This window comes from Diabrotica virgifera, chromosome 7 (genome assembly GCF_917563875.1).
Source record: "Diabrotica virgifera virgifera chromosome 7, PGI_DIABVI_V3a".
Lineage (NCBI taxonomy): Eukaryota > Metazoa > Arthropoda > Insecta > Coleoptera > Chrysomelidae > Diabrotica > Diabrotica virgifera.
Window position 1 is genome coordinate 197,838,477 of NC_065449.1, and position 27,542 is coordinate 197,866,018.

Below are 27,542 nucleotides of genomic sequence, written 5' to 3' on the forward strand. Positions count from 1 at the left end.
CTTTCCGCCGGTCCGTACGACCGCGACTATAACTTCTGCGTCTTTATACCAAGTAGAATAATAAATAAGGTGTCAAATGAAAGCTTATAATCCAAGGATGGTACTAAATGTGAGATATTTGGCCTTGACAATCTTTCTGTCGGTCCGTACGACCGCGAATATAACTTCTCCGTCATTATACCAGGTAGAATGACAAATAAGGTGTCAAATGTAAGCTGGTAATACAAGGATGGTACTAAAGGTGAGATATTTGACCTAGGCGGTCTGTCGGTGGGTCCGTCCGACCGCGAATGTAACTCCTCTATCATTATACCAGCTATAATAATAAATGAGGTGTCAAATGAAAGCTTATAATCCAAGGATGGTACTAAAGGTGAGATATTTGAGCTGGGTACTCTTTCTGTCGGTCCGTACGACAGCCAATATAACTCCTCCGCCATTATACCGGGTAGAATGACAAATGAGGTGTCAAATAAAAGCTTGTGGGTGAAAACCTTGGACTTACGAAGTCCAATTTAAAAATAGGGCATATCAGAGATATGCCTTAGACATCATAGAAGACAATGACACAGAAAAATCAAACAAGCAATTTGTCAAAAAGGCCTTAGTTATGTATCTTCGGTCCTGTTGGTCCAATCGTGATGTATAGCACCTCAAATGATAGGATTTGACAAACAGAATACAATGAGAGAAAAATCAAATACAACCTCATGTCAAAAGGGCCTTAGTCGCGTATCTTCGGTCCTATAAGACCAATCGTGACGTACGGCATCTCAAATAATAGGACTTGACAAATAAAATACAATGACACAGAAAAATCAAATACAGCAACAAGTCAAAAGGGCCCTAGTTATGTATATCTAGTCCTATTGGTCCAATTGTGACGTACAGCAGCTCAAATGGTAGGGTTTAATGAACAGAATACAATGACACAGAAAAATCAAATACAGCAATATGTCAAAAGGGCCTTATTTACGTATCTTCGCTCCTATTGGTCCAATCGTGGCGTACAGCACCTAAAATAACTGGATTTGACTAATATAATACAATGACGTATGAAAATCAATTACAGCATCATGTCAAAAGGGCCTTAGTCTTGTATCTACGGTTCTATTGGTTCAATCGTGACGTACAGCGTCTGAAATGATGGGATTTAACTGGCAGAATAAGATGGTGTAGACAAATGAAAATGACGGCATGTAATAACACTTTAAAATTGTAGAAATAAAATGGATTAACACACATGGTATGACATATTAGGTGAGAGTATTTAACAAATAGAATACGATTACATACGTCCAGTTTTTGACAAGCGACTTCTCTACATATGATAAACGCGAAAGGGCCCCAACGTTCACTGCTCGACATAGGCCTCCCGTTCACTGCATATACCCACTGCTTTCTGACGCTGTGACTTGAGAGGATAGGATTTAACGAATAGAACGACAAAGAAGACTAAACAAGGCAGCTCACGGGAAAAACACAACTGTCCGTTTTATACTCTACAGGGAAGCATCAAATATTCAACGTAACAATATATTAGAGTATAACGGTATGATTAATATTTTTCTTCTTTTTTCATTTAGTGCATTCCGTACGTTTTTTAAACATAATCAGGAGAAGTTGTTGAATTTCTGAAGTCTATAAAAGAATTTCTTAACAAACCTTTTTTAAATTGTGTTATGGATTATTTTTAAGAATGTGTTTAAAAGGCAGTTCGCAGGCTTATTGTTCAATGGTCTTATCACTTTCAAGCGCCTGTCTTTTTTGTAGGACTATTAATTGTAACTTGTGATTTCAACCATTCTAGCGGGGCAATGCCTTTTCTATAACTGAAATGAATATTGTTATCCATTTAATTTTTTTCCTCAATTAATTGAATGCCTCCTACTGGTGTTTGGTCTAAGCTTACCGCTTTTCCCCATTTAAGCTAAACTGCTCGTCAAAAGTTAGGGATATAGAAAATTATGCTCATTTTCATAGCTAATTTTTTCGAGAACAGATTAACGGATTCCACTATTTTTTTTTAATATTTTAGATTTTTCTTTAGTATTTACACAGTTGTGCAAAGGTTTACACAAACTTCTTTTTTGTACTTATACCGAGTGGTAGGTATAAGTACAGAAAAGAAGTTTGAGTAAACCTCTTGATAGGTATTAGTTACGTATCTTCACTCCCATTGGTCCCAACGTGTCGTACGGCGGCTCAAATCATTGGAATCAGCCAACAGAATACAATGACTAGGGAGCGGATTTATATGCGATCAATTTTGATGAAATATTCGCATATATATGCGGTAAAAAATTACGAAATATGCGCAAGATATGCACAAAAATTCAAAAAATGCGCATTTCGGGAAACCACAAATTTTCTGTCTTATTTAGTAATCTTATTTATTATTTTTCAAATAAAATCATTTTTTATATATGCAATTTATTCACAGTTTTTACAAAAACTGCTACCAATAGTTACCTATTTAAAATAAAACAACAATATCACTATAAATATATCTTCGATTATAATTCACTACAATGTGTTTTTCCAAATTCTTTACGAGGAAACATATTCTTTGATCAGACAAAATATTTTTATAACTTGAAAAACTCCTTTCAACATCGATAATTGGTGCGTATTTAAAATAACTTGTTAATTTCCGTTAGAAAATCGTAAAACTTTGGCTAAAGGTGTAAATTCTCTTAACAATAGAGGATTTAAAAAATCACCAGAATTATAGGTAGGTACCTACCCTAATAGCACAAGGACGTCCAATGGACGTCCTTCACGGACTTTAGGGACGTCCATTGGACGTCCGTTTGTCCATTGGACGTCCGTTTTCGTCCGAGGAACGTCCTTTATACGTCCTATTTTGGTCCATATGTCGCGCTACCGAACGTCCATTGGACGTCCATCTAATGTCCGAGGGGACATATATTGGATCTTAATCGGACGTAAATTGGACCTTAATCGGACGTCCTAGGGGACGTAAATTGGACCCTAATCGGACGTAAATTGGACCTTAATCGGACGTAAATTGAACCTTAATCGGACGTAAATTGGACCTTAATCGGACGTAAATTGAACCTTAATCGGACGTAAATTGGACTTTAATCGGACGTAAATTGGACCTTAATCGGACGTAAATGGGACCTTAATTGGACGTAAATTGGACCTTAATCGGAGTAAATTGGATCTTAATCGGACGTCTTAGGGGACGTGAATTGGACCTTAACAGGACGTCCAATTTTGGTCCAAATTCCACGTTGCCAAACGCCCAATGGAGGTCCACCTAACGTCCGAAGGGACGTTCGGTGGACGTCAATTGGGCCTTCATAGGACGTCCCAGTTTGGTCCAATGTATTGCTGCCGATCATCCATCTAACGTCCTGGGAGGACGTTCGGTGGACGTCTAGAGACGATATTTATACCTGTGGAGAATGTATTGTGGGAAATAAAAAATATATTTTTTAAGGAACTTATATTACATCTTATATTAATTTACAATTATTGGATATTAGATTATTTACATTAAATTATAATTACATTTCTCCAAGAAATTAACGCACCACCTTAAAAATGGGCCATTTTTGATGTCTCGAATTTCCTAAAGCCATTGTCCCATCTAAGTGATTTTTTTAATAATATTATAGCCTAGGCTATATGGGCTACCTCCATAAGCTTGTCATGCACGGGGAGCTATACTGTAATAATATTATATCACATCGCTGAGGGAACTCTACATTACATATACTTTTCGAATCAAAACTTTTATTCTCTTAATATTATTACTTAAAAAATATATACTACATTCGTCTCGCTAAACTCGAAAAATAACTTATAAACCATAAAAATCTCCAAAAATATAAATGACATAAATGAGAATTGGCACAATTATTATTATGGTTTTAAGTTGATTTTTCGGATTTAACTACAATATTATGCAAAAAATTATGTTATATCGCAGATTTAAAATGGGTTTATCTCGAAAACAGTTATATTAAGTTTAGCGAGATGATTGTAGTACACTTTTTTTAAGTAAAAATATTAAGAGAATAAAAGTAGACTGGTACGCAGTCTGATTTTTGCATAAGAGTTTAATGAAATGGTAACAAATCAATTGGAAGTTCTGTCCGACAAAATACATGGAAAGTTTTCGGTAGTCTGATGTTCCAAATTTTTAACCTGTTCCACAATTAAAACTTCCCCGGTTCCAGTATTCCCGTACATCAAAGTTTGTCCGACTAGACACCGTGAAGCTATTAACAAATTTTCAGCTTGCTGTTAATCAACTTTTTTTATTACGCGGGATCCAGGTCTATAAATGAATACAATAAATAAGTAGGTAGGTACATATTATACACTTATTTATACGAGTACAATTAATAGTAGAGCTGGTTTTTGGGATGTTGGGTCGAAGCTTATTTTTTATTGTGCGAAATGGACGTATATAGTACCTACCTTTAAAAATCGAATACACAAATTAAAAGATATTTAACAACCATAAAGATTTGTCAAACTCTATCACCGACTTCATGAAAACAAGTATTACTACATTCTTTGATGGTTTTTGCTGTAAATTTTAAAGGATTGACATGAAATTTGGCATACGCATAGCTAACATGCCAAAGAAAAAAAGTGATATTGTGCCAATGTGTGCTATTGCCCTGGGGTGAGTTTCACTCTTTCTCTGGGGTGAAAAACGTTCAAAATAAGTCTGGACTTCGATAAACTGATTAATATTAAGCAACCTTTATTCCATTGTTACAAAGTATGTGTACTTACAAATTAGTATGTGAATTTGGGGGGTGAGTTTCACCCCGAGGAGGGGTGATATACAAAATATAGATAGATACACAAAAGATATACAAAAATGTTTCAAAACATCGAAAAAATGTGGTAAAATGCAAATATACATATCATATTATGATAAAATTGCGATTTTGGCGATTTGCCTTTTTGGATAGAATGATGATGATGTTGATTAGGATAAAACTGCGAAGAATTTTTTTATCGAAATATAGTAAAAAATATGAAAAATATACCAAAAAGCTTGAAAAAATATGTAAGTATGTAAGGAAAAACATAAATAATTAAATAAACTTTTGACAACACAACACAAAAGTTTGAAACACTCACTATTTGGATTGGTTGTCCTGGCTTGTGATTTTCTTCTTTGCAGATGACGCTCACGGATCGATGTCAATGTCCAACGGACGTCCGAGCACGGACGTCCAATGGACGTCCAAAGGACGTTCATATTTATTCAACACGTAAGTACGTCCAACGTCGGACGTCCGAAGGACGTTCATTTATAGTCCATCCGCATTAGGACTAAAACTGGACCTATTTTGGGCACACGTACGCTCAACTTCAAAAAGATGCTCTCAATATTCATCTGTAGTAAGGATACATTGATAAAAATTATATTTTTGCTTATTAGAATTAACCACCAAACTTCTATCATCTTGGTAACGGGAATAATAAAACATTATAAAGTCCACTTTACATCAACAATAATTGAACAAGAAATTGACGACAAGTTATTCAAGGTCAAATTTGGCTTATACAAAACACAATTCTACTTCCAATTTTGCCGTGAATAAACAGAAAATAAAGAAATTTGACAAAATAAAACATATCCAATTGTTCTATTTCATCAAATTCCTTCATTTTCTTTTACAAATCATACATTTTGTACTCGTCAAATTTGGCCTTGAATAACTTAGTCAATTTCTTGTTCAATTTATTGTTGATGTAGAGTGGACATAACGAATAATTTACCGATCAGATTTTCACACTTTACATAAAAACAAAAACATGTATTAGATATTAAACTACATATACAGTTTAGAATTAAATATGATTTATAATCTTTTCCATTTAAACTATTTTATTAACATAATTAAGTTAATATTTTATTAAATAATTTTGCTGTTTAATCCCCTTATTGGTAGAATATGTCCAATATGGACGATTGGAAAAGGTCCGTATTTCGTCCGAGTACGGACGTCCAAAGGACGTTCATATTTATTCCACCCGAAGGACGTCCAACACCGGACGTCCGAAGGACGTACATATTTAGTCCACCCGAAGGACGTCCAACGCCGGACGTCCAAAGGACGTACATATTTAGTCCACCTGAAGGACGTCCAACGCCGGACGTCCAACGCCGGACGTCCAAAGGACGTACATATTTAGTACACCCGAAGTACGTCCAGCGTCGGACGTCCAAAGGACGTCCGTTTATGGTCCATGGACGTTAGGACCAAAAATTGACCTATTTTGGACGTCCAAAGGACGTCGTGTGCTATTAGGGTATTAAATATAACAAAAGTATATAAAATTCGGATTTCCGGGTAAAACATCCTTCGTCATTTTAACATCCTACAATCATTTCATAACGGCGGCGTATTATCCTATAAGTACTTTGTGTAGAGATCGTTTATTTTCTAAGAAAAAATGAAAGGCGGTTAATGAGCTGTCTCTCTTGGTTCTCGAATTAATACAGACCACAGCCTGTGCGTGGAAATATTTTGTCGAATTAAAAAATTTAAATTTTGTTTTGGACTAATGAAATAAAACATTTTAGTAGTTCCAAAATGACACAAAATCTAGGCATCGGATAAAAAAGTTTATTTGAAGAAAGTGTATTTTTTGTTCTTCTTAATGGCGGTACAGGCTCGTTTTTTTAATATTGTATTTAATTACAGAATAATTTTCAAATATTACCTAATATATTTTTCAAATTGGGCTCTGTATCGCCATTCTTTATTATATTACGGATACGTGTGCCAAATATCTTGAAAAAATATTCAAAATTACAGCCGCAATCTTGGAACGCGTTTTGGCTACCTGTTGATCGCTACTGTATCACCTTAAACAATTTTTTAAACAAATTCACAAAAATAATTTTTTCATTACGAACGATTTTTTAGATAAGTTGGGTTATTCTGAGCAAAAAAGGTATCTTGAGATTTTTCTCTAAAATTGATTTTTGTCGAGTTATATGGCCATTTTCGCATTTTTCAGGTTTTAAATCGCGTATAACTCGACAACAATCAATTTTAGAGAAAATTGACAAGAGACCTTTTTTGTTCAGAATGTCCAAAATTATCTAAAAAAAAATTGTTCAAAGTGAAAAAATTATTTTTGTGGATTTGTTTAAAAAATTGTTTAAACAATTTTTCGACCACGCCACCTTGTGAATATGTTATAAGGACCTCTTTTTGAGTAAGTTTGTGCAAAAAAATCGAATCGGAATAATTTCACTAACAGGGGCGACGATAAATCCGGGACTATAGCGCTAATTATTAATAATTAAAAATAACAGCTTTGTAATAAAATAATGACAAAAATCTCTTAAGGACCTTGAAGCAAGGGTTTGAAACTTGATCTGCTCACTTTTTAATTTCATAATAATAACTTTTAATCGAGTTATTAAGACTTAAAAATGGCCATTTTCGCATTTTTCAAATTTTTAATCGCATATAACTCGACAACAATCAATTTTAAACAAAAATGGCAAGACACCTTTTTTGCCCAGAATGACACAAGTTATCTAAAAAAAATTGTTCGAAATGAAAAAATTGTTTTTGTGAATTTGTTTCAAAAAAATTTTTTAAACAATTTTTCGACCAATGCACCGCCCGGCACCCTTTGGATATGTTATAAGGACCTCTTTTTGAGTAAGTTTGTGCAAAAAAATCGAATCGGAATAATTTCGCTAGCGGGGGCGACGATACTGCCCGGTCTACTTTTGATGCTGATGGTGATAGAATAGATACTTTTTATATAACAAAAATAAAACTTTTTTTAAACTCTTTAAAAAATTTGTGGCGGGTTTTCCCCGAAAAGTGCGTTATTTTTTGGACATTTTACGTTGAACTAGTCGATTTGGAATTTGACGAATAAGAACCAACTTTTGATTAGCTCCAACTCTGTTTTTATTGTGTGTCCAGACTTCATACATACATCATTTTTTTTACTGTTTTATAAGCTTTATATTTGCTAGGAATAGTTTTTCGATCAAATACTTACTTTTTGATTTATTTGCGAAAAACCATCTAAAAACAAAAGTTACAAGGAATTTAATTAGTTTATCCACTTACGGACTTATTTGGACCTATATTTTTTCACACTCGAGAAGGGGGTGGGACTCATCCCCAGAAAAAAAGCACACACTGGCACTCTGATGTTCATTTCGCGAAATATCGCAGGGTTCGTATTTAAAATTTTTAATTTACTCCTCACCCCTTTCCGTGGGGGTTCGTTTTTGGTATCATTCGATAGACTTTTGAAAAATATTGAACACGCATTTTTTAGTTTTTCGATCTGACGTTCATTTCGCGAAATATTCGCTTTTTTGTGAAACTTTGTGACTCGCCCATCATTTCTTCAGATTTGGGAACACTTAATAATCGGAGGGGGCCAAGTCAGGAGAGTAAGCCGCATGAGAAAGTAATTAGAACCCCAACTCGAATTTTTGCTACTGTCACAACGCTCTTGTGAGTCGATGTATTGTCTTAGGTCTTGAGAACACTTTTTTCTTCTGCTTATGGAGTCGTTTTTCATTCATCACATACCGGAACTCACCACATAAATTTTGAAGACCCTGACATCAAAACTGTATTAAATTATATGTGATCTAAGTAAGTTAATGAAAAGTCAGAATAGATAGAGTAGAACACTTATAAAAAAAATTGTAACAAGCAATTGGACATCGTAAGTTCTAATTTTTCACAAAAAGTGACCGGAAGTTGAACCGGCAGTCGATATTTGAACCCTTCGTGTAACTTTTTGTCAGCTGATATGACGGATGAATTTTGTTCACCTACAGATATGGACGAACAGACAGGCATGAAACCGGAAGTATGTATTTGTTCTGGTCTTTCTTAGTCGTGTTGACCAATAGTTTGTACTATTTCGACGAATTTAAAACAGTACTTTCGGTTGCAACTCTGGAACAGGCAGTCCGAGGTCAAACTTCTCACATGTAATATCATATTTTGGTTATAGGCTTTCATTTGACACCTTATTTGTCATTCTTTCTGTCCTACTAATAGACGAGTTGTGTTTATTGACGGACAGACATGGATAATTCTAGGTTTTCACATTTAATGATAAAAACAATAATTATACAATTCAGTTAACCTGACTATATCATTGTGATAATGACTTCTTATCTAAAAGTGACAACGGCAATAATTGCCGTTGTAATAATTATTATTCCATTCACTCACGATAAAATATCGCAAAACCTCCAGATTTTAAAGAACCGCTTGGATTGACATAAAATTTGGCACACACGTAGCTAAAATGCCAAAGAAAAAAGTGAGATTATGCCGATATGTTCTCTTGTCCTGGATGTGACTTTCACCCCTTCTTGGAGGTGAAAAAACATACGTGCAAAATAAGCCCGGAAGTGGATAAACTGACTAATTCTAATTCTAAGCAAATTTTGTTCTATAAAAGTTTTAGGTCAATACTTTTCGAGGTATGTGCGAGTGAATATGTTTATTTTTCATAGAAAAACACGTTTTGGACGGATTTTCGCAAATAACTCAAAAAGTAAGTATGTACATATTTTATCGAAGAAAATATTCCTAGCAATAATATAGCTTATGAAAAAGAGGTGTCAGTATAAGGTCTGTAGACCCAGTAGAAGCAGGGTTGCAGCTAATGAAAAATAGGTTCTTATTCGTCAAATACCAAATCGAATATTTCAACGTAAAATAACCAAAAAAATAAAGCACTTTTCGGGAAACACTCATCATAACTCTTTTAAAGTGTTTAAAAAAAATTTTTTTTGGTGTTTTTAAAACAGTTTCTAGCGTGAAAAGTAAGCAAGTTACGCTGAAAATAAAATCGTTCCCTTTTTTTTGGCAAAAGAAAGTCATGAAAATTAATTGTTACCGCTTCACACGTTACTTTAGATAAATGTATTGTTTATACAGGGTGTCTCCGAAAATAGTGCGTTCCTTTAAGGTGTGGATATAATACACAATTTAGAACAAAAAGGTGTTGTAACATTTTTTCCTAAAGTTAACCGTTTCAACAAAAATTACGTTGTTCTCCATAAGAGTAAATTTTTATTTTCATAAATTTATATGACCTGGCAACATGGCGTAGAAGAACCTGTGACTGTGAAATTTAATCTAATGGGACCCCTTGTTTACTTACTAATTGAGTATCAATTTGCATATCAAAATGTATTTTCGTTTTTTGGTCAAACGGCTGAATTTAGAATAAAATGTTATAAGACTTTTTTGCTCTACATTGTGCTTTCTATCTATACCTTTAAGGAACGCACTATTTTCGGGGAAACCCTGTATATGATCTGTAAGTTGCATTGGTTCAAAATGCTTATTTTTGAAAGGGGTTTTGTTGAAAGGCCTCGAACGAATCACTAGTCACGAGTATGTATATGCAAATTTTGAACAGCCATATCTTAACCAATTTTTGTCTTCCAGAAAATCAAAAAATTCCAAATATTTAAAAAAGCAACACCTACATTTTTTACTCTTTAAGATATTTGGTATCACTAATAATTTTTAAGTTATTTTGACAAAAGTCTTTTTTTCAAAATTAAAGATTTAAAAAAATTTACTTTAAAACCAAATTTTTCCACAAATAAGCACTTTGAACTGATGAAACTTACAAACACAAACAATACATAAAGTTACTTGTGAAGTGGTAACGATTAATTCCATTTGGGCTGTTAATTAGAGGGAGTTTTTAGAATATTTTTAACCAAAAAAAAAGGAACAACTGTATTTTGAGCGTAACCTGCTTACTCTTGCTGCTGGAAACTTAAAAAAAAATAAAAATAAACGTTTTCTTAAACACTTTAAGAAAGTTGTAATAAGTTTTCCCAGAAAAGTGTTTCATTTTTTTTATTTCACGTTAAAATATTCGATTTGGAATTTGAGATATAAGAGCTTATTTTTCACTATAGTCTGTTTTTAAACAAGAGGAGTCATTCAAATTTCCCGCGCCGTACACCTTGTTTGTAATTGGTACAACCTCAGGCAATTTTACTCATATCAAATTTTGACACTATTGGCATTTCATAGGTTAGTTTATTTATTTTATCAGCAATTTTTGTATTTTCTGCGTTCTTCCTTTTATTTTTAGATTTTTAGTCAAGATTACCGTCAAAGGCCGATATGATCAACCAAAAAAGAAGATTTATCTGATGATATTTCTAGTGACTTTCTTGGGTGTGAATCTGCCATTTAGTTTACCTACTCCTCTTGGTTTTAAAACAAAGCTTAGCAATAACTCTGCTTCTACTGGGTCTACAGACCTGACACATATACCATTTTTTCACTTTTTTATAAGCTATATTTACTATTTGCTAATTTTTTTTCAATAAAGTACCTACTTTTTGAGTTATTTGCGAAAAACCGTATAAAAACGTTTTTTTTTTGTTGAAAAATGAACATATTCACTCGCAAATATCTCTAAAAGTATTGACTTAGTGAAAAACGCTATAAAATAGAAGTTGCTTAGAATTAGTCAGTTTATCCAATTCCGGACTTATTTGAACGTATTTGTTTTCATACCCTATAACCGACGAAACTCACCTCCAGATCAAAAGCACATATCGGCACAATATCACTTTTTTTCTTTAACATATTAGCTATAGGTACGTGTCCCAAATTTTATGTCAAACCAAGCGTTTCTTCAAAATTCTGACCAAAAACCCTAAGTAAATTAAACGAAAATATAAAATGAATTTTTCAAACAAATATTTTAAGTCGGTATGAGAAATTTTAATTTAACAGATGAAATCAAATAAACACAATTCAACTCGTAAAATATTTAGACCCTTGCTTGGTAATCCAGCTGAACAGGTAAAGAACCTACCTTTTATGTAGTTTATAATCTGAGAGGATGGAATATTTTACCAAAATATTCCATCCTCTAAGTTTACAATAGACCTTTTCTACCTGTCCTCAAAAGATCGGTATTTTTAACTCGTGGCAACGTCGAAAAGCGGCAAAATGATGGGAAATACACATTTTTATGTGGTGGAAGTCAAAATGGTTATGAAGTGTAAAAATTTTTGTATATAATTTAAATTTTTAAAATTAAAATTTTAGAAAACTGAGAACGATACAGGGCGTTAAAAAATGCGCTCAACAAACATACACGAATTAAAATTCGAAAATGTTAGTATTTCTTGGTGATGCCAAATGACTGCAACATGAAAAGATGACATAATGATAGCGGGATGTATATATATATATATATATATATATATATATATATATATATAATAAAAATTTTTTTTTGGGGAATGCAGTCAATAAATTTTTGGGCTATTCAGTGAAACACTTTGAACTTATTAGTCGAGAAACCACAATTTTAGAAAGGGAAATTAATTTACGCAAAAGAGAACTTAAAGAAATGGTTTGGATAAAAAAATCAAATTGCATTAATAAGAGATCTGACATTGATAAATTAAGTATCATTTATAATAACATTTTGTCTTATTAAAATTTGTTAAAATATTACTAATAATTCTACCTAAAATATTTTTTTTTATTTCTTTTATCATAAATTACAACAAATTATGTCATTAATTTCTTTCCCAACCTATCGAATTATTATAGTAGTCCAACGACAATTTTTTTGAGTGATGTCGAATTGACATACTATCAAAATTTTTACGTTTAAATATTACTTTTAAGAAATTTTCATGTTTTTATATAAGTTGTATAATTATTAATTTGTAACCACGAGCAGTAAGTTAAATTTTGTTTTGAGTTTTATTTAAATTTAAACATTTTTATTTGTAGATAGTCTTGATAAAGAAAATAAAATTTTCGAAAGCTCGACTAATAAGTTCAAAGTGTTTCACTGAATAGCCCAAAAATTTATTGACTGCATTCCCCAAAAAAATTTTTATTACATTCCAACAGTCATTACATATTAACAATTATATATATATATATATATATATATATATATATATATATATATATATAAAAACAAGGTTGTATTATTGGGGAATTCAGCAAATTTTATGTGAAAAGAAAACACTTTTTACTTGATCCAAGCTTTCGTAAACTTTAATTAATTGTTTACATCATCAGGGTATAAGTAAGTTGTGGTTGTTCACAAAAAGGTGTTGTAAAAAAGTTAATAAAATTCATAAAATGGTTTGAAGTGTAAAAATGATGGTTAAAATAATTTTTGTTACATTGATTACTAATATTATTACATTGATTACTAATAGTAATCAATGTAACAAAAATTATTTTAACCATCATTTTTACACTTCAAACCATTTTATGAATTTTATTAACTTTTTTACAACACCTTTTTGTGAACAACCACAACTTACTTATACCCTGATGATGTAAACAATTAATTAAAGTTTACGAAAGCTTGGATCAAGTAAAAAGTGTTTTCTTTTCACATAAAATTTGCTGAATTCCCCAATAATACAACCTTGTTTTCTAACATTGTCAGCAAAGACTTCCCTTCTGGTCTCTTTTATATATATATATATATATATATATATATATATATTAAAATAACAAATATCTTACTTTTTTCATTGCTTGTTATTGCTTGTTATCGAATTCGTTGCAATGTTCCGTGCAAAACTGTTGTAACTCTGTTACATTAGAGTTACAACAGTTTTGCACGGAACTTATGTTCAAAAACGCAAAATAGTTAAACTGTTGTTGTTGGTTAGCCCATTAAGCATTTGGAAGTTACTAAAGTTTTACAGGGGATAGATATGCATGTTTACAATCGAATTCCATGATTACTTCATTTTCATAAAATTTTGAGTTACTGCAGTCTTGCACTGAGGGTGCGATATTTACTCGCAAATAACTCAAAAAGTATTGACTTAGTGAAAAAAGTCTATAGAACAAAAGTTGCTTATTATTCATTAGTCGCTTATTAGTCATTTTTTCTAATTGTGTATTGTATCTAAATGTATATTTTTTCACACTCCGCGAAGGGATATTCCCCTCCATTTTTGTAAAATGGGTGGGATGTAGAATTGTAAACTTTTTCTTATATAATAATAGACAATTTCAACTACCTATTTCCAAATTTTCATCCTTCCTTTATTTTTTTTGGGGTCAGATTGTTCTTTGATCAGGCTATAAGTGATTAGGACTACGAAAATATAAATAGTTGTAATTTAGGTTACCTGTAAGTCTTGAGTCTGAACTGATAGCCCTTTCAAGTTTATGTCTGGCTGGATTGCAGTCTCTTCTCCGTTGTCTCGATCTTGAGCCAATATCCGATGCATTAGAACTTCTTCGTTTTGTGGAGGAAGACCGGCAGTGAGTATATTGGGTAGGTAATTGATGAGCTGAGCCACCTACAAATACAAATACTGTTGTATAATTTTTAAGTGAAAAATTTAGAAAATAGATTTATATCAGAAACCACGAGATCATAGATTTTCATCGCCCTGTATATGACCAAAAATTGTAAATATTTTAATTTAGTTAGTAACCAGTGTTTTTGCGGAAGCTGAAATTGTTAAGTGATTGTTAATGTTTCTTTGAACAGACATACAATTATGCGGTAAAAATTAGAAAGTACATTTTATTTCTCGTTGGAATCGACAATAGGACATTTGTAAATGATTCGTAGAAGGAGAGACAATAAACACATTTATTGAGTTTAGAATATAAGGTTTTTTGTTTAGCATATTGAAACAACGAAAAGTAATTTGGTATCTCCTAGAATTTAACAAAATGGAAAAGTTCTATACAAAATAAATTGATTCTTAAAAAAGGAAAATATGGATGTAGTGGGTAGAGCGTATGTTTGTGATTGGCGGAGAAAGATAGATGGTGGATGTGAGAGTGTTGAGTCTGATTTTGAGGAGAGAAAAAATGGTCACTGTGTAATTATTATCTGGAGAGGACAGTCCAGTTTTTTTTTTAAAGTGAGAAGTCGGTGTAAAGTGGTGAGATTGGCCTTTGCCAGCAGATCGTGGTGAAACGAAATCATTGACCGAGTTGGGAAGTTAATTTTCCTTGTATCCGAGGAGATTTCTGTGTTCTGTCTAGAACGAGTAGCCGGTGGGTATCAATTTGCACAAGATATCGAGCAGATAGAAAACTGAATAGAGATTTTGAGCGAGTCCCGTTGTTTGTTTGTTGATGAAGCAGCAGAAGCGTGCGGTCCATGGAAGCGGGGGAAGCACCGCTTCCCTATTTATACTTCGATATAAGAAAATATATTATTAATTAATATTTAATAATCAAAATTTTTCCCTAATCCAAGTAATCTACATATTACCTAGGCAATAGGCATTGAAAAATATTAAAAATTAATCGCGTACGAACTCAATATGCACACAATTCAACTATTCGGTCCACTCCTGACAGAAGCGCATCTCAAAATCGCCGCTTGTCATGCAGTTGTCCCGTATAAAAATTGGTCAGGGTTCAATGACCGCACCCACTAGTCGCGCGAATTTTGGTACCCTCTGGAAGCGCTCGTCCTATCGCCTTCCAAAAGTGAGATGCTCCGACTGCTAAGGGGTGCTTAGGTCAGCATACATTCGCTTAAAGAATATTTCGATTTAAATTTTTTGCAGAGATTTTTCCTTTTACTGATCTTTTATTTGACATTTTACAGAAGTTAAATGACATTGCATTTTGTATAAGACAAATTGATGACTTTATTAATACGATAATTAAAAAAACGAGAGCAGTTTAAAAATATTTGGGATAAAACTGAAAATATGAGGTTTGAACATAAAAGAAAAATAATGAAGATTGATAATGTCGGAGACAGAGAGACCTTTTGATAATATTCTACAACAAATGAATTCTAGCTTTCAAAATTTTAAAGATTTAAAATTTGTAGAATTATAACATATAATCTTAATATTTCTAATTATAATTCATCAAAATTTCCCACAGAGGAATTTATTTCACTATACGATTAAATAATGAAATTTTTTTGATATCCCTGCTTTGCATTCTCAGTTAAGTGTCGTTTATGAAACAACTGACATTAGTGATAATTATAACTACATACTAGTTTAAACAAGTCACTGTGTGAAGTGGTCAAGTTGTGTGAATTAGTACTATGGGCCATTCCACAAACATACGCCTGTTTTGGATTACTTCGACAACGAATATTTTACTGTGCAACATAAGAAGTACCAAAGTAAATGGCGCTAATAATTATTCCAATAAACAACAATGTAATTTGCAATTTACTTTCGTTCTTCTTATTTCGCACAGTAAAATATTCGTTGTCGAAGTAATCCAAAACAGGCGTATGTTCGTGGAATAGGGTATAACTATCCCAGCCACACGTGCATCAGTTGAACAAAGTTTTTTAGTATTAAGATGCATTAAAAGTTTCAAATTAAGAGTTTAAAAGAAATTCACAAGCGAAGCCAGACTTTGAAAGTTAGCCCTATTATCCTTTAAAAAAGACTGCATTCAACAATTATCAGAATTTGATAGGAGAATAGACCTCAACTATAAATAAGTGTCATATTATTGAAAGTTGCGTGTTGTGGAAAATGCCTCGGAATATAAATTTTTTTTAAATAGAATTCTTCTTTAGGAAACCAAGCCCGGAGCGAGGACTCAAGGCCCGAGCTAGCAATACAGATCAATGATAGTTCACTAGTCACTAGAAATAGCGGAAATAGAGTGCCTCACGCATTGATCGGGGTAGGATTTAGTGTGTGAGTCCTTGTACCCAGGACGTCTCACATAAGCACTTTGCTGATAGAGAACCCCTGCGCATAAGATGTTATCAGGTGGGAAGTGTCTCGACCCTCGACTCTTAAGAAAATATTTTTATATCCTTATTGAATCGCTTCCCCTTTCGAAAAAGTCACCGCACGCTACTGTGAAGCAGTTTGGACGAGAAGGACCTTTCGCTACATCCTAGGGGCAAGTGTGAGAGAAGCGGAGGCTGTGAAATCCAGGAAGAAGAAATAAAGAAGAAACAAAAAGATTAGTCAGAATTTTTGTGAAACGGAGAGAGTTTGTTTTATATCCACACCATATTTGTTTATTTTTGTAGTGAGCATTTCTATAGTATAATTTAGTCCTTCCAAAATTTAAAGAAGAGATAAGTAATCAATTCAAAAGAAGAAAAGTAAATTTAAATATTTGTGTAAGAATAGTCTAACGAATTATTTAAATACAATTTTTGTTAAAACAAAGGAGATATCAGAATTAAAGCTTAATTTATTAGATGAGAAGAAGTTGCAACAGAATTAAATTTTAGAATAATTTTTAAATCATATATTTATGGTATATTGGATAAATAAAAAATATTTATAACATTTATATGACATCGAGTGTATTTAATTTCAGTGTTTTGTCCCTGGATGAAATAAGAAACTAGAGATACTGGAAGCCACAAACCTAAGGTAATGCATTAAAATTAAAATAGCTCTGAAAATAAAATTTATTGGAGAATTCAATTTAATTTTGGTTTTGTTTTACGTAAGTAATAATTAGAGTAATCAAGTAATTAATCAAAATAAGAATTTGCTGATCAATCTCATAAAAAGAGAGAAATACAGAGCATAACAATACATATCATAAATAATAAAAAAATTCTAACAATAAAACACTGAAAACGTTTGTTTTATATACTTCCACAGAATTTATTATAACTAAGTGACTACAGCTGTTTCAGCAGAGTGCCTTTCTCAAGTGATATAGTTTACAATGTGTTTGCCTTTTTAAGTCTTCAACTGAAGAGGTTGAGGAGTGGGGAGCTGTTTGTCTCGAGTTGGTCATTCAGAATTATATCTGTATTTTTCAGTTTATTAATTTCCATAGATTCTAAAAAAGATAGCTTAAGGCCTTTATTTTGAATATGCAGAATTTGAAACTCTTCATTGAAAGAATGATTATGATCTAGAAGGTGAAGTGCGTATGTAGAAGTGTCTGTTTTTCTATTGTTGAATGCCCTTTTGTGTTCTGCTATCCGTTTGTCAAAAGTTCTGCCAGTTTGACCGATGTACGTTTTCGGACAGTCACCACAAGTTAGTTTGTACACACCACTCTGTAGTTGCTTTCTCTTTCGGCTTTTATTGTTCTTAATATATTTGCTTAAGTTGTTGTTAGTTCTGAATGCTGGTGTTATTCCTTTCTTTTTTATGTATCTGGCTATTTTTGTTGTTATCTTGCCAGTATATGAGAGAGAGCAGAAGGTATTGGGTTGTTTCTGTTGTGGTGGATACACTAATTTCAGGGCTTTCTTATGGAGTTTTTGGTTTAAAATTTTGTTAACTGTTTGTTCGTTATAGCCGTTGTTTACTGCTATTTGTTTAATGAATCCATCGAATCCATCAATTATAATAAAAAAATTGTAATTAAATAGTTTGGATGGGTATCTGCTTATGCTTTTTGCTTCATTTATCTTAAATAATGGCCACAATTGCCATGATGACCACATATCACTCGCATTATTTAAGAATTTCTGCAGCACTGCCAAATTGGAGTCAATTGGAGTCATGGAGTAACCAGCCCTATCTCCCGAATTTAACCTTACATACACGTTTGGTAGCTTTCAAAAAGATGTCCAAGGTATTACATATAGAGCATAGACTTCACGGTTAAATAACTTGTGAGAATGGTATGGTGTTTATTACTAGAGAACGGCAGTTCTCTCCAGTGGCACACACCCAAACCCCCTACATACAACACTATATATACACGAAATTATCGATTTTCTAAATCTGACTGAATTGAAAATTGGGCCAACTCCCATCTTAAAGTTCAGGAAAAGACTCACCCATTCATATGTCAACCTTCCATTTTGATCCAAGGGTGTGGATTTTACGGCCCTTCCTATTTAGGGTCTGTTTTTCGTTCTCGTCCCCAAAACTACCAAAAACTTCAATAGTATGATAAAATTGATCCAAATAATGGCAGAACCCAGACATCCAAAGTGAAAAATATCCTCCAACGCCAAATTGTTCTATATGGTCCACATAATATTCAGAAAAAAGTCACACCTTTTTCTGAGAGGGGGGAGAAATCGCTAAATTCGTAGTTTTTTATGTTGTTCGTCAATATTTCTAAAACTATGCGGTTTAGCATGAACCACCTTCTATACAAAAAGTTTCAACATTAAATTTGAAATAAAAAAGGTCTTATGCTGCATAATCCTTCTAAAATGAACGGTTCCAAAGTTACGGAGGTAGTATAGTGTAATTGGTCCAAAAAAACGCCTAACCCAGACAACCAAAGTAAAAGTTTTCCTTCAAAACCAAATTGTTCTATATGGTCCACATATTGTTCAGTAAAAAGTTACATCATTTTGAGCGTCCGGTTTGGGGGGGGGGGGGGGAGATGGTCGGTAAATTAGTAGTTTTTTATGTTTTTCGTCAATAGTTCTAAAACTATCCTTTAGCGTAAACAATGTTCTATACAAAAATGTTCTACAAAAAAATTTAAAACAAAAAGGTCCTATACAAAATTGTTAAATAATCAACGGTTCCAAAGTTACGGAGGGTGAAAAGTGGAGGTTTTCGATACTTTTTATATTATTTGGACAATTGATGATGATTTTGGGTGGTGAAGTTGACGTTTCTTCAAGGGCTTATCAGTAACATAACATCGGCCACTGAAATAGCAAATTTTATTTACAAAAAAACATCTTTCATCAGTTATAATATTATAAATTGCCCAAAAAATATAAAAAGTATCGAAAACCTCCACTTTTCACCCTCCGTAACTCTGGAACCGTTGATTTTATAACAATTATGTATTGGACCTTTTTTGTTTTAAATTTTATGTAGAAAATTTGAGTATAGAACATAATTTACGCTAAAGCATAGTTTTAGAAATATTGACGAAAAACCTAAAACAACTACTAATTTACCGACTTCTCCCCCATCTCCCCCTCCAAACCGGACGCTCAAATTGGTGTAACTTCCCGAATTATTCCCGAAATGGTTTATGTAGTTGTAGTGGTTACTACGATAAATTTGATCTGGCAACGTGCAATCCGACTTCATTTACCGGCCATTTCAATATTTTTTTAATCTATTTCGAATAAAAAAATCTAGTGTACATTCGATGGAAACTAGATCATTTGGGAGATAATGCAACAAAGGTGACCATTTATACAGCTTAACGTGTAATAGAAGAACATTGCATTCAACTTCATACATTTAATTTATAAATAACTTTGAAGAACTCCTGATACAAGATTAAAAAACGCTAAACGCCGTAAAAATGAGTGGCGCATACAATATTACAGCTACAAAAGATCTGATATGAATATTACGTGGCCCGAAAATATATTTTCATTTTGATGCAAAACAAAATTCTAGTTTTATTTTAAAAGATTTTTCCATAATATTTGCTAAATTTGAAGTAAACGCGCCACAAAAGAGTTTCAAAATTCAAACTTTATCAAAGTTACTTTTGTGGCGCGTTTACTTCAAATTTAGCAAATATTATGGAAAAATCTTTTAAAATAAAACTAGAATTTTGTTTTGCATCAACATTAAAATACATTTTCGCGCCACGTTATATTTATATCAGATCTTTTGTAGCTGGAATATTGTATGCGCCACTAATTTTTACGGCGTTTAGCGGTTTTTTTTATTCTTGTACAAGTATGCTATTTAGTGTAGTAGTGAATAATTTAAAAAAAGCTATGATGGTAACCAAAGTTCTGGAAGGACACATAACGAACATACACTTGGGGGTCTGTGTATTATCATCATCTAGTTGCACTACAAACCATTCAGTAACTCATAATTTTTGGCCTGGCAGAACAGTAATTTATACTACAGGATTTCATGCATGTACAGCATACAATGATGTATAACAACAATTATTAGTGCTCAAGAAGATTTGTTTTGGTTTAGGTATTATACTGGACATATTTAACCATAACTCTAGCTAGTTTAAGCTTCCTAAAAAATGGTTCCCTAATTTTATTGGATGAATGATATATGTAGGTAATAATTTAAAGTAATGGTTCTAAAAGTCTGATAGACAAAATTACGAATTAAACTTCTGCCCACTTATTGTATAAACTTTTTTACAGTTTATGTGTATCCTTACATCTATCTCAATTTAACTTTTGTAATATTCATTTTAAATTGTCATACATTAAGATTTTTGTTTGAGTTTCAAAGTCGTATTAGGGAGGCAAGCATGAAACAATACCCCATTCATATTTAAATTTAAATGTTGGCATGAGTACAAGTGTACATAAATTTTTCATGCTGCTAAACTTTGAATTCGTTATACAACTTTGTTCGGGTATTATCTTATTGTTATGAAAATAATTTGTGAAACAATTAGTTTAGCACATAATTATATAATTTCAACATAATTTCCTGAATATAAACAGATTACTTTTAGACCAAGGCGGATCAGTAATTTTAATTTAGACCGAGACGGAACAACTTCAGTAATTATAATTGACTTATGCTCCTTCTCAAATATGCCCGGAACATTAATAAAAAAAATTAAAATATTTAAAAATTTCGAAAAACATCGATTTTTTTCAACTTTCATTGCTTATAACTTTAAAACGATTCATTTTGGAACAAAGTCGTAGGGAAATAAAATAATAAAATAAAGATAATTGAATTTTGTATGATATACGACTAGCTTAAAGTGTCTTAAATTATTACCCTTTCTGCAAAATAGCAATAAATACATACCTAAGGGGGCAAAATAAGCCTGTTTTTATCCAATGTTTTTCAACCACTTTGGTTGCACTTAGAAACTTCGTAATTCGCTTAGAAAATTCTTACAACATTACAACATACTTAATCCGTCCACCGAAAATCATTAAAATCGATATAATAGATTTTGCATAATAATTTTGCAATCTAATTTTTTTTAAAAAAGTTAAAAATTTTTAAAAACTTTCTGAACCAAAAGTAGACCGTTTAGAAGTTTGATAATTTTTTTACATATCAAGAGGCGCTCTATCTATCTAATACACTTTACAGAATTAAAATCGGATTATTTAAGCGACCTCAGCACTGTTTTAAAATTATAAACAATTTTTTGGCTTATAAACAAGTATAGTGTGGACGTTTGAGTTGGAATAAATTCATTTTCTCGAGAACGGGTGACTCTGGGGATAAATCCCGAAACAGGTCGATTTTTATATTTAAATTATAATTTTTTGGCATATATATCATACTAGTGACGTCATCCATCTGGGTGTGATGACATAATCGATGATTTTTTTAAATGAGAATAGGGGTCGTGTGCTAGCTTATTCGAAAGGTTGTTCAATTCTCTATTCATTAATATAGACATTAACATAATTATCTGTACGGGGTGCCCAAAAATTTCTTTTTTAAATTAATTGAGACAAAAAGAAGAAAGTATATAATTTATTTAATTCGAAATACATTTTGCTGTTGTCCTAAAATAGAAAAAAATGTTTATTTAATAAATAACTGAAAAATGAAGAAAATGTATTTCGAAATAAATAAATTATATACTTTCTTCTTTTTGTCTCAATTAATTAAAAAAAACATTTTTGGGCACCCTGTATAAATAATTATGTTAATGTCTATATTAATGAATGGAGAATTGAATAATCTTTCGAATAAGCTAGCACACGACCCCTATTCTCATTTAAAAAAATCATCCTTTACGTCATCACACCCAGATGGATGACATCACTAGCATGATATATATGCCAAAAAATTAAAATTTAAATATAAAAATCGACCTCTGTCGGGATTTATCCCCAGAGTCGCCCATTCTCGAGAAAATGAATTTATTCCAACTCAAACGTCCTCACTGTATTTGTTTATAAACCAAAAAAATGTTTATAACTTTAAAACAGTGCTGATGCCGCTTAAATAATCCAATTTAAGTTCTGTAAAGTGCATTAGATAGGTAGAGCAGCTCTTTATATGTAAAAAATTAGCAAACTTCTAAATAGTCTACTTTTTGTTCAGAAAGTTTTTAAAAATTTTTAACTTTTTTAAAAAAATTTATGCAAAATCTATTAAGTCGATTTTAATGAAAGGTGGACGATTTAAGTATGGTAGGGGAGCCCAAGCGGGGATTTTTGCAGTCACTCGAGCGCGTCAGATTAGCATATGGTAAGAGACCTGGTACCCTGCAGATGTACCTCTACTATATATTGGCTCTTAACACAGGGGAATTCGTTAAGGGGGACCCGAAAAAAAAATCTACCCGTAAAAAAGCTCGAAATTGTCAGATTAAGCTAAGGTAGATTAAGTACATGCAAAAGAGTGTATATTTCAAAAATCTGACGATTTGAGCCGGGCGTAAGGAAATGGGTGAGTCCCAAAATTTCACAAGAAAAAAGCGAATATTTCGCGAAATAAATGACAAATCGAAAAACTAAAAAATACATGCTCAATATTTTTTAAAAATCTATCGAATGATACCAAACACGACTTCTCACGGAGAGGGGTGGGGGGTAAATTTAATATTTTTAATACGAATCCCGCGATATTTCGCGAAATGAACATCAGATCGAAAAACTGTAAAATACACTTATTCAATATTTTTGAAAAATCTGTCGAAAGACACCAAATACGACCCCCCATGGATGTGGGGTGGGGGGTTACTTTAAAATCTTAAATAGGAACCCTCATTTTTATTGCAGATTTGGATTCCTTACGTAAAAATAAGTAACTTTTATTCTAAACATTTTTTCGAATTATGGATAGATGTCGCTTTAATCGGAAAAAACGATTGTTGGAAATGGAAAATTAAATTAAAAAATGGCAAGCGCCCACTAAAATGAAAAACTTTACTTAACTTTTTTTGGTTTTAGGACCTACTCTTTACAACCCAATAGGTCCCCAAAGCGCTCGAGTGACTGCACATTTAGCATACTTTGCTCCCCTACCAGTAGGTTTTAAGAATTTTCTAAGCGAATTACGAAGGTTCTACGTGCTGTAACGGTCACGTTACAAAATTAGCTCTTTAATTATTATTATAATTATTTTCCCTCGGTCTCCATTTAAATTCTCTAATTTCTCGTATAGGACTACTGGGGTGACGTCATACCTCGGTGATGGAACGTACTCCACCTATCGAGAATGATTTCGTTTTCTGAGAGAATTTGACGTTCACCTTGGCGGAGAAACGTCTCTCGTTCGTCACTTGGTTTGTGGCTGCTAATTAAGTGGGTTGGTTTGGTACTTGGTACTGGTACCATGAAATGGCGAATGAGTTCCATACACCTTATTTTATAACATCAATCCAGTTTTTTTAAGTAAAAAGTTACCAGCAAGGGTTGTCTGGACTTAGGGAGACATGTGTGTGACAACTCCTGTTGGAACCTAATAGGAATCATTCGCCATTTGGAAGAAACCCTAACATGAAACCGTAGCCCTTTGACCACCTAGGGAAACCACTGCAGCCACGGCCAAGTCACCATTGGGAGTATGTCGATTTGGGAGCAAGCTATGGGAGCGTTCCAGCTCAATTTTCGTCTTGGCACCTGGGCCTACAGGAGTCATGGGGGCGCACCATCCTGGTGCATCATTTTCTAGGATGCAACCGCAACCTCGTTTGGGAACATTTAGTGAGGTGTTTTAGTAAATATTGGTTTTTTTTATATTTCAGACTATCTGTTAAATACACTAGGTTTTTTTTTCCAGATTTAGGTTACCTCTGGTTTTTTTTGACATATTTGTATATTAGATTATTTGGTTCCCAAACTTTGTATCTACGGTAACTTCTTGTGCACAGGAATAAGCCTAGAGAAAATTAGGTTTTTAATAATTTATTATTGCTTTGATATTGGTTTATGTAATTCGGGTAAATTTATTTTTTAAAATTACTAGCTTGTTTCCCAAATATTTTACTGTTATTGGGTTTATTCCGTTTGTTCGGTTAATTTAGGTCATCGTCGGTATTTATCTCAACTTCATTTCTACTTTAGTCAATTGTATATTTAACTTTATTTATTCATTATTGTATTTTCCCTTAGTGAGGCTTGGGCCTATTTATTTGTAGTATTTTCATCTTTGTCAGTTTCCTTTAGTTGTACGTAGCAGGCGTACTATAACCATTTGGTAGAAGACTTATGTAATTTTGTACCCTATATGTTAGTGAAAGGTACTTATACCTGTAATTTTGTAACAGGTAACATTGTTGTTATCTTAGGTTGAACATAACTTTTGCAAACTTTTGTCATGTTAGAGTCACATAATATGAACTTGTTTAACTCAGAGATTGTTAAAAATCTGGTAGTTCATTTTAATAAATGTTTATTTATTTTGTATATCATTTATTTTTATTACTCCTTTATGTTCATTATTACAGGTTTAATATATTTAATATTTGACAGCAGTGTAAGATACCTGGGAGAATGATCGAAGATCATTTTCATGGCGCCCATGATTAGTTAGTTTTATTTATTTTGTTCGTTTTTAGTCATTAGTCATCTCCATTCATTTTCAGTACATTATTCTTATTTTATTATTTCATCTTTTAGTCATCATTACTATCTATATAGAGCTACTGTTCTTCGACAGGCATGCAAACGAGCCGTATCCATCCTTGAGTGTCAAGTTGCTCTCTTGCATCTATAGCTAGCCAACTCTATTCAGTTTGCCTCTGTCTCTTCCCACTTCTACTTCTATCCCTTCTAATTCCCCTTTCTTCAGTACTACTGCACTTTAGTAGTATTTTTTTTTTATTTTTCCTATTGCAGCTTCTCAACGTAGAAGTCACTTCATCCTTTTCTTTACACTCACCCACTACATCTTCTTTTCAGCCACAACTATTTAGTTACTTAGTCTTTTTTTTTTCTTACTTCTGTTGGAGTATATCTTTTTACTTTCACTCCAACAGAAGTTTTCTTCTTTTTGTTACAGTGCAACCAAAGCGGTTGAAAAACATTGAATAAAAATAGGCTTATTTTGCCCCCTTATTTTGTATTTATTGGTATTTTGCAGAAAGGTTAATAATTTAAGACATTTTTATCCGGACGAATATGATACAAAATTCAATTATCTTTATTTTACTTGCCCACGATTTTTTTTCAAAATGAATCGTTTTAAAGTTATAAGCAAATAAATTAGAAAAAAATCGATGTTTTTCGAAATTTTTATATATTTTAGTTTTTTTATTAATGTTCCGGGCATATTTGAGAAGTAGCATAAGTCAATTATTATTATTGAAGCTGTGACCTAACTTTATCTCCAAAAATCCGAATGCCACCTCGCACATCCAAAAATAGACGTTTTTTCACAAATCCGTCCTGGTCTACTTAGTTAATAGAAGAAAATGTAAACTTGTTTACATTATTTTATGCCATCGTTAAAACAGGAAATGTCCAAGTTTTTACAATATTTCAGTTAATAAACATGAAAACCTTCTTTGACGAACAAAATTGAAATTTGGGGAGAACATTTAGCGAAAATGCGCATCAGAAGATTAAATACTCGTTTTGCTAACATTTCAAATTAAAAATAGGAAGATCCAATTATAGCTGCTTATTCTTCTAAAAAGATTAAATATAACGTATTAAAATATCGAAAAAAATCCAAAAGAAAACTTTAGAATATATTAAAAAACGCTTTAAAACTGGCGAAAAAACAAAAAAGAATTAGAAAGTTGTAATGAATCAGTTAAAAATGAAGATTAAAATTTGGATGACTTTTTTGATTTCATCGATTTCCGAGACCAACGGACCAAATAAACAACAGCTCTACTGTTACAGAGAAACAACAGGGCTCCAGCATCAATACAATGAAACTTCAAAAATAGAGTTAAATTTGTTTAAATATTTGGAGGACAAAATAACCAATTTGCACATCTTAACCTAATATCCATCCTTAAAAAGGGTGTAAATAAGGTATAATACATGTTTATGTTTACCTTCATCAGCATCAGTTGAAAGACACTTTGAACTTTTGGAATTATGATTGATGGGCCTAAAAGAAAAGTTTTAGGCGACGAACACTTTGAGGTAGGTATTATTATTTAGAAAGGCAAATTCAAAGCGACTTCAGTTCTGAAAATATATAGGAAAATCTTCAGCAATTAGAACATTTGCTTTACTAGTACGTTTTCATTTTAATATAATTTTTGAAGTTATACTTCTTTACGCACGAAGGTGAATTTTTACATTCCCTGGCGCATGCGCACACCGATACTATGTTGTTAGTTGCTAAATCATCCAATTTATGTATGTATCAGCTCAACTAAGGTTTGAAAATAATATATTAGTGTTTTGTCTATGGATTTGTCTTCCTTGGTAGTAAGATAATAAGTATTTTAAACATTTTTATATTTATTACTTCACTTGATCTATTTGTCTCTGTCGTTTGTAATTACAATAATATATTAGTGTTTTGTCTTTGGATTTGTCTTCCTTGGGAGTAAGATAATAAGTATTTTAAACATTTTTATATTTAATACTTTACTTGATCTATTTGTCTCTGTCGTTTGTAATTACGTACCAGAAGCCGTAAAAACAAAACCCTGATGGGTTATTGGTAGAGCATTCGTCTACATAACGCGAAGGTCCTGGGTTCAAATCCTGACACGGACGATTGTTATCCTTTTTTTATTTTTGGTGTTGTTTTA

General features: G+C 32.4%; 1 protein-coding gene across 1 annotated transcript in view; it reads right to left on the reverse strand.

The window, feature by feature from the left end:
- The window catches only part of LOC114337576 (uncharacterized), a 62,953-nt gene that overhangs the window by 10,023 nt on the left and 25,388 nt on the right, over positions 1-27,542 (reverse strand). The window contains exon 7 of the mRNA XM_050655306.1: positions 14,174-14,347. Within this exon, the coding sequence (XP_050511263.1) occupies positions 14,174-14,347 (174 nt within the window). The remainder of the gene's footprint in view (positions 1-14,173; positions 14,348-27,542) is intronic.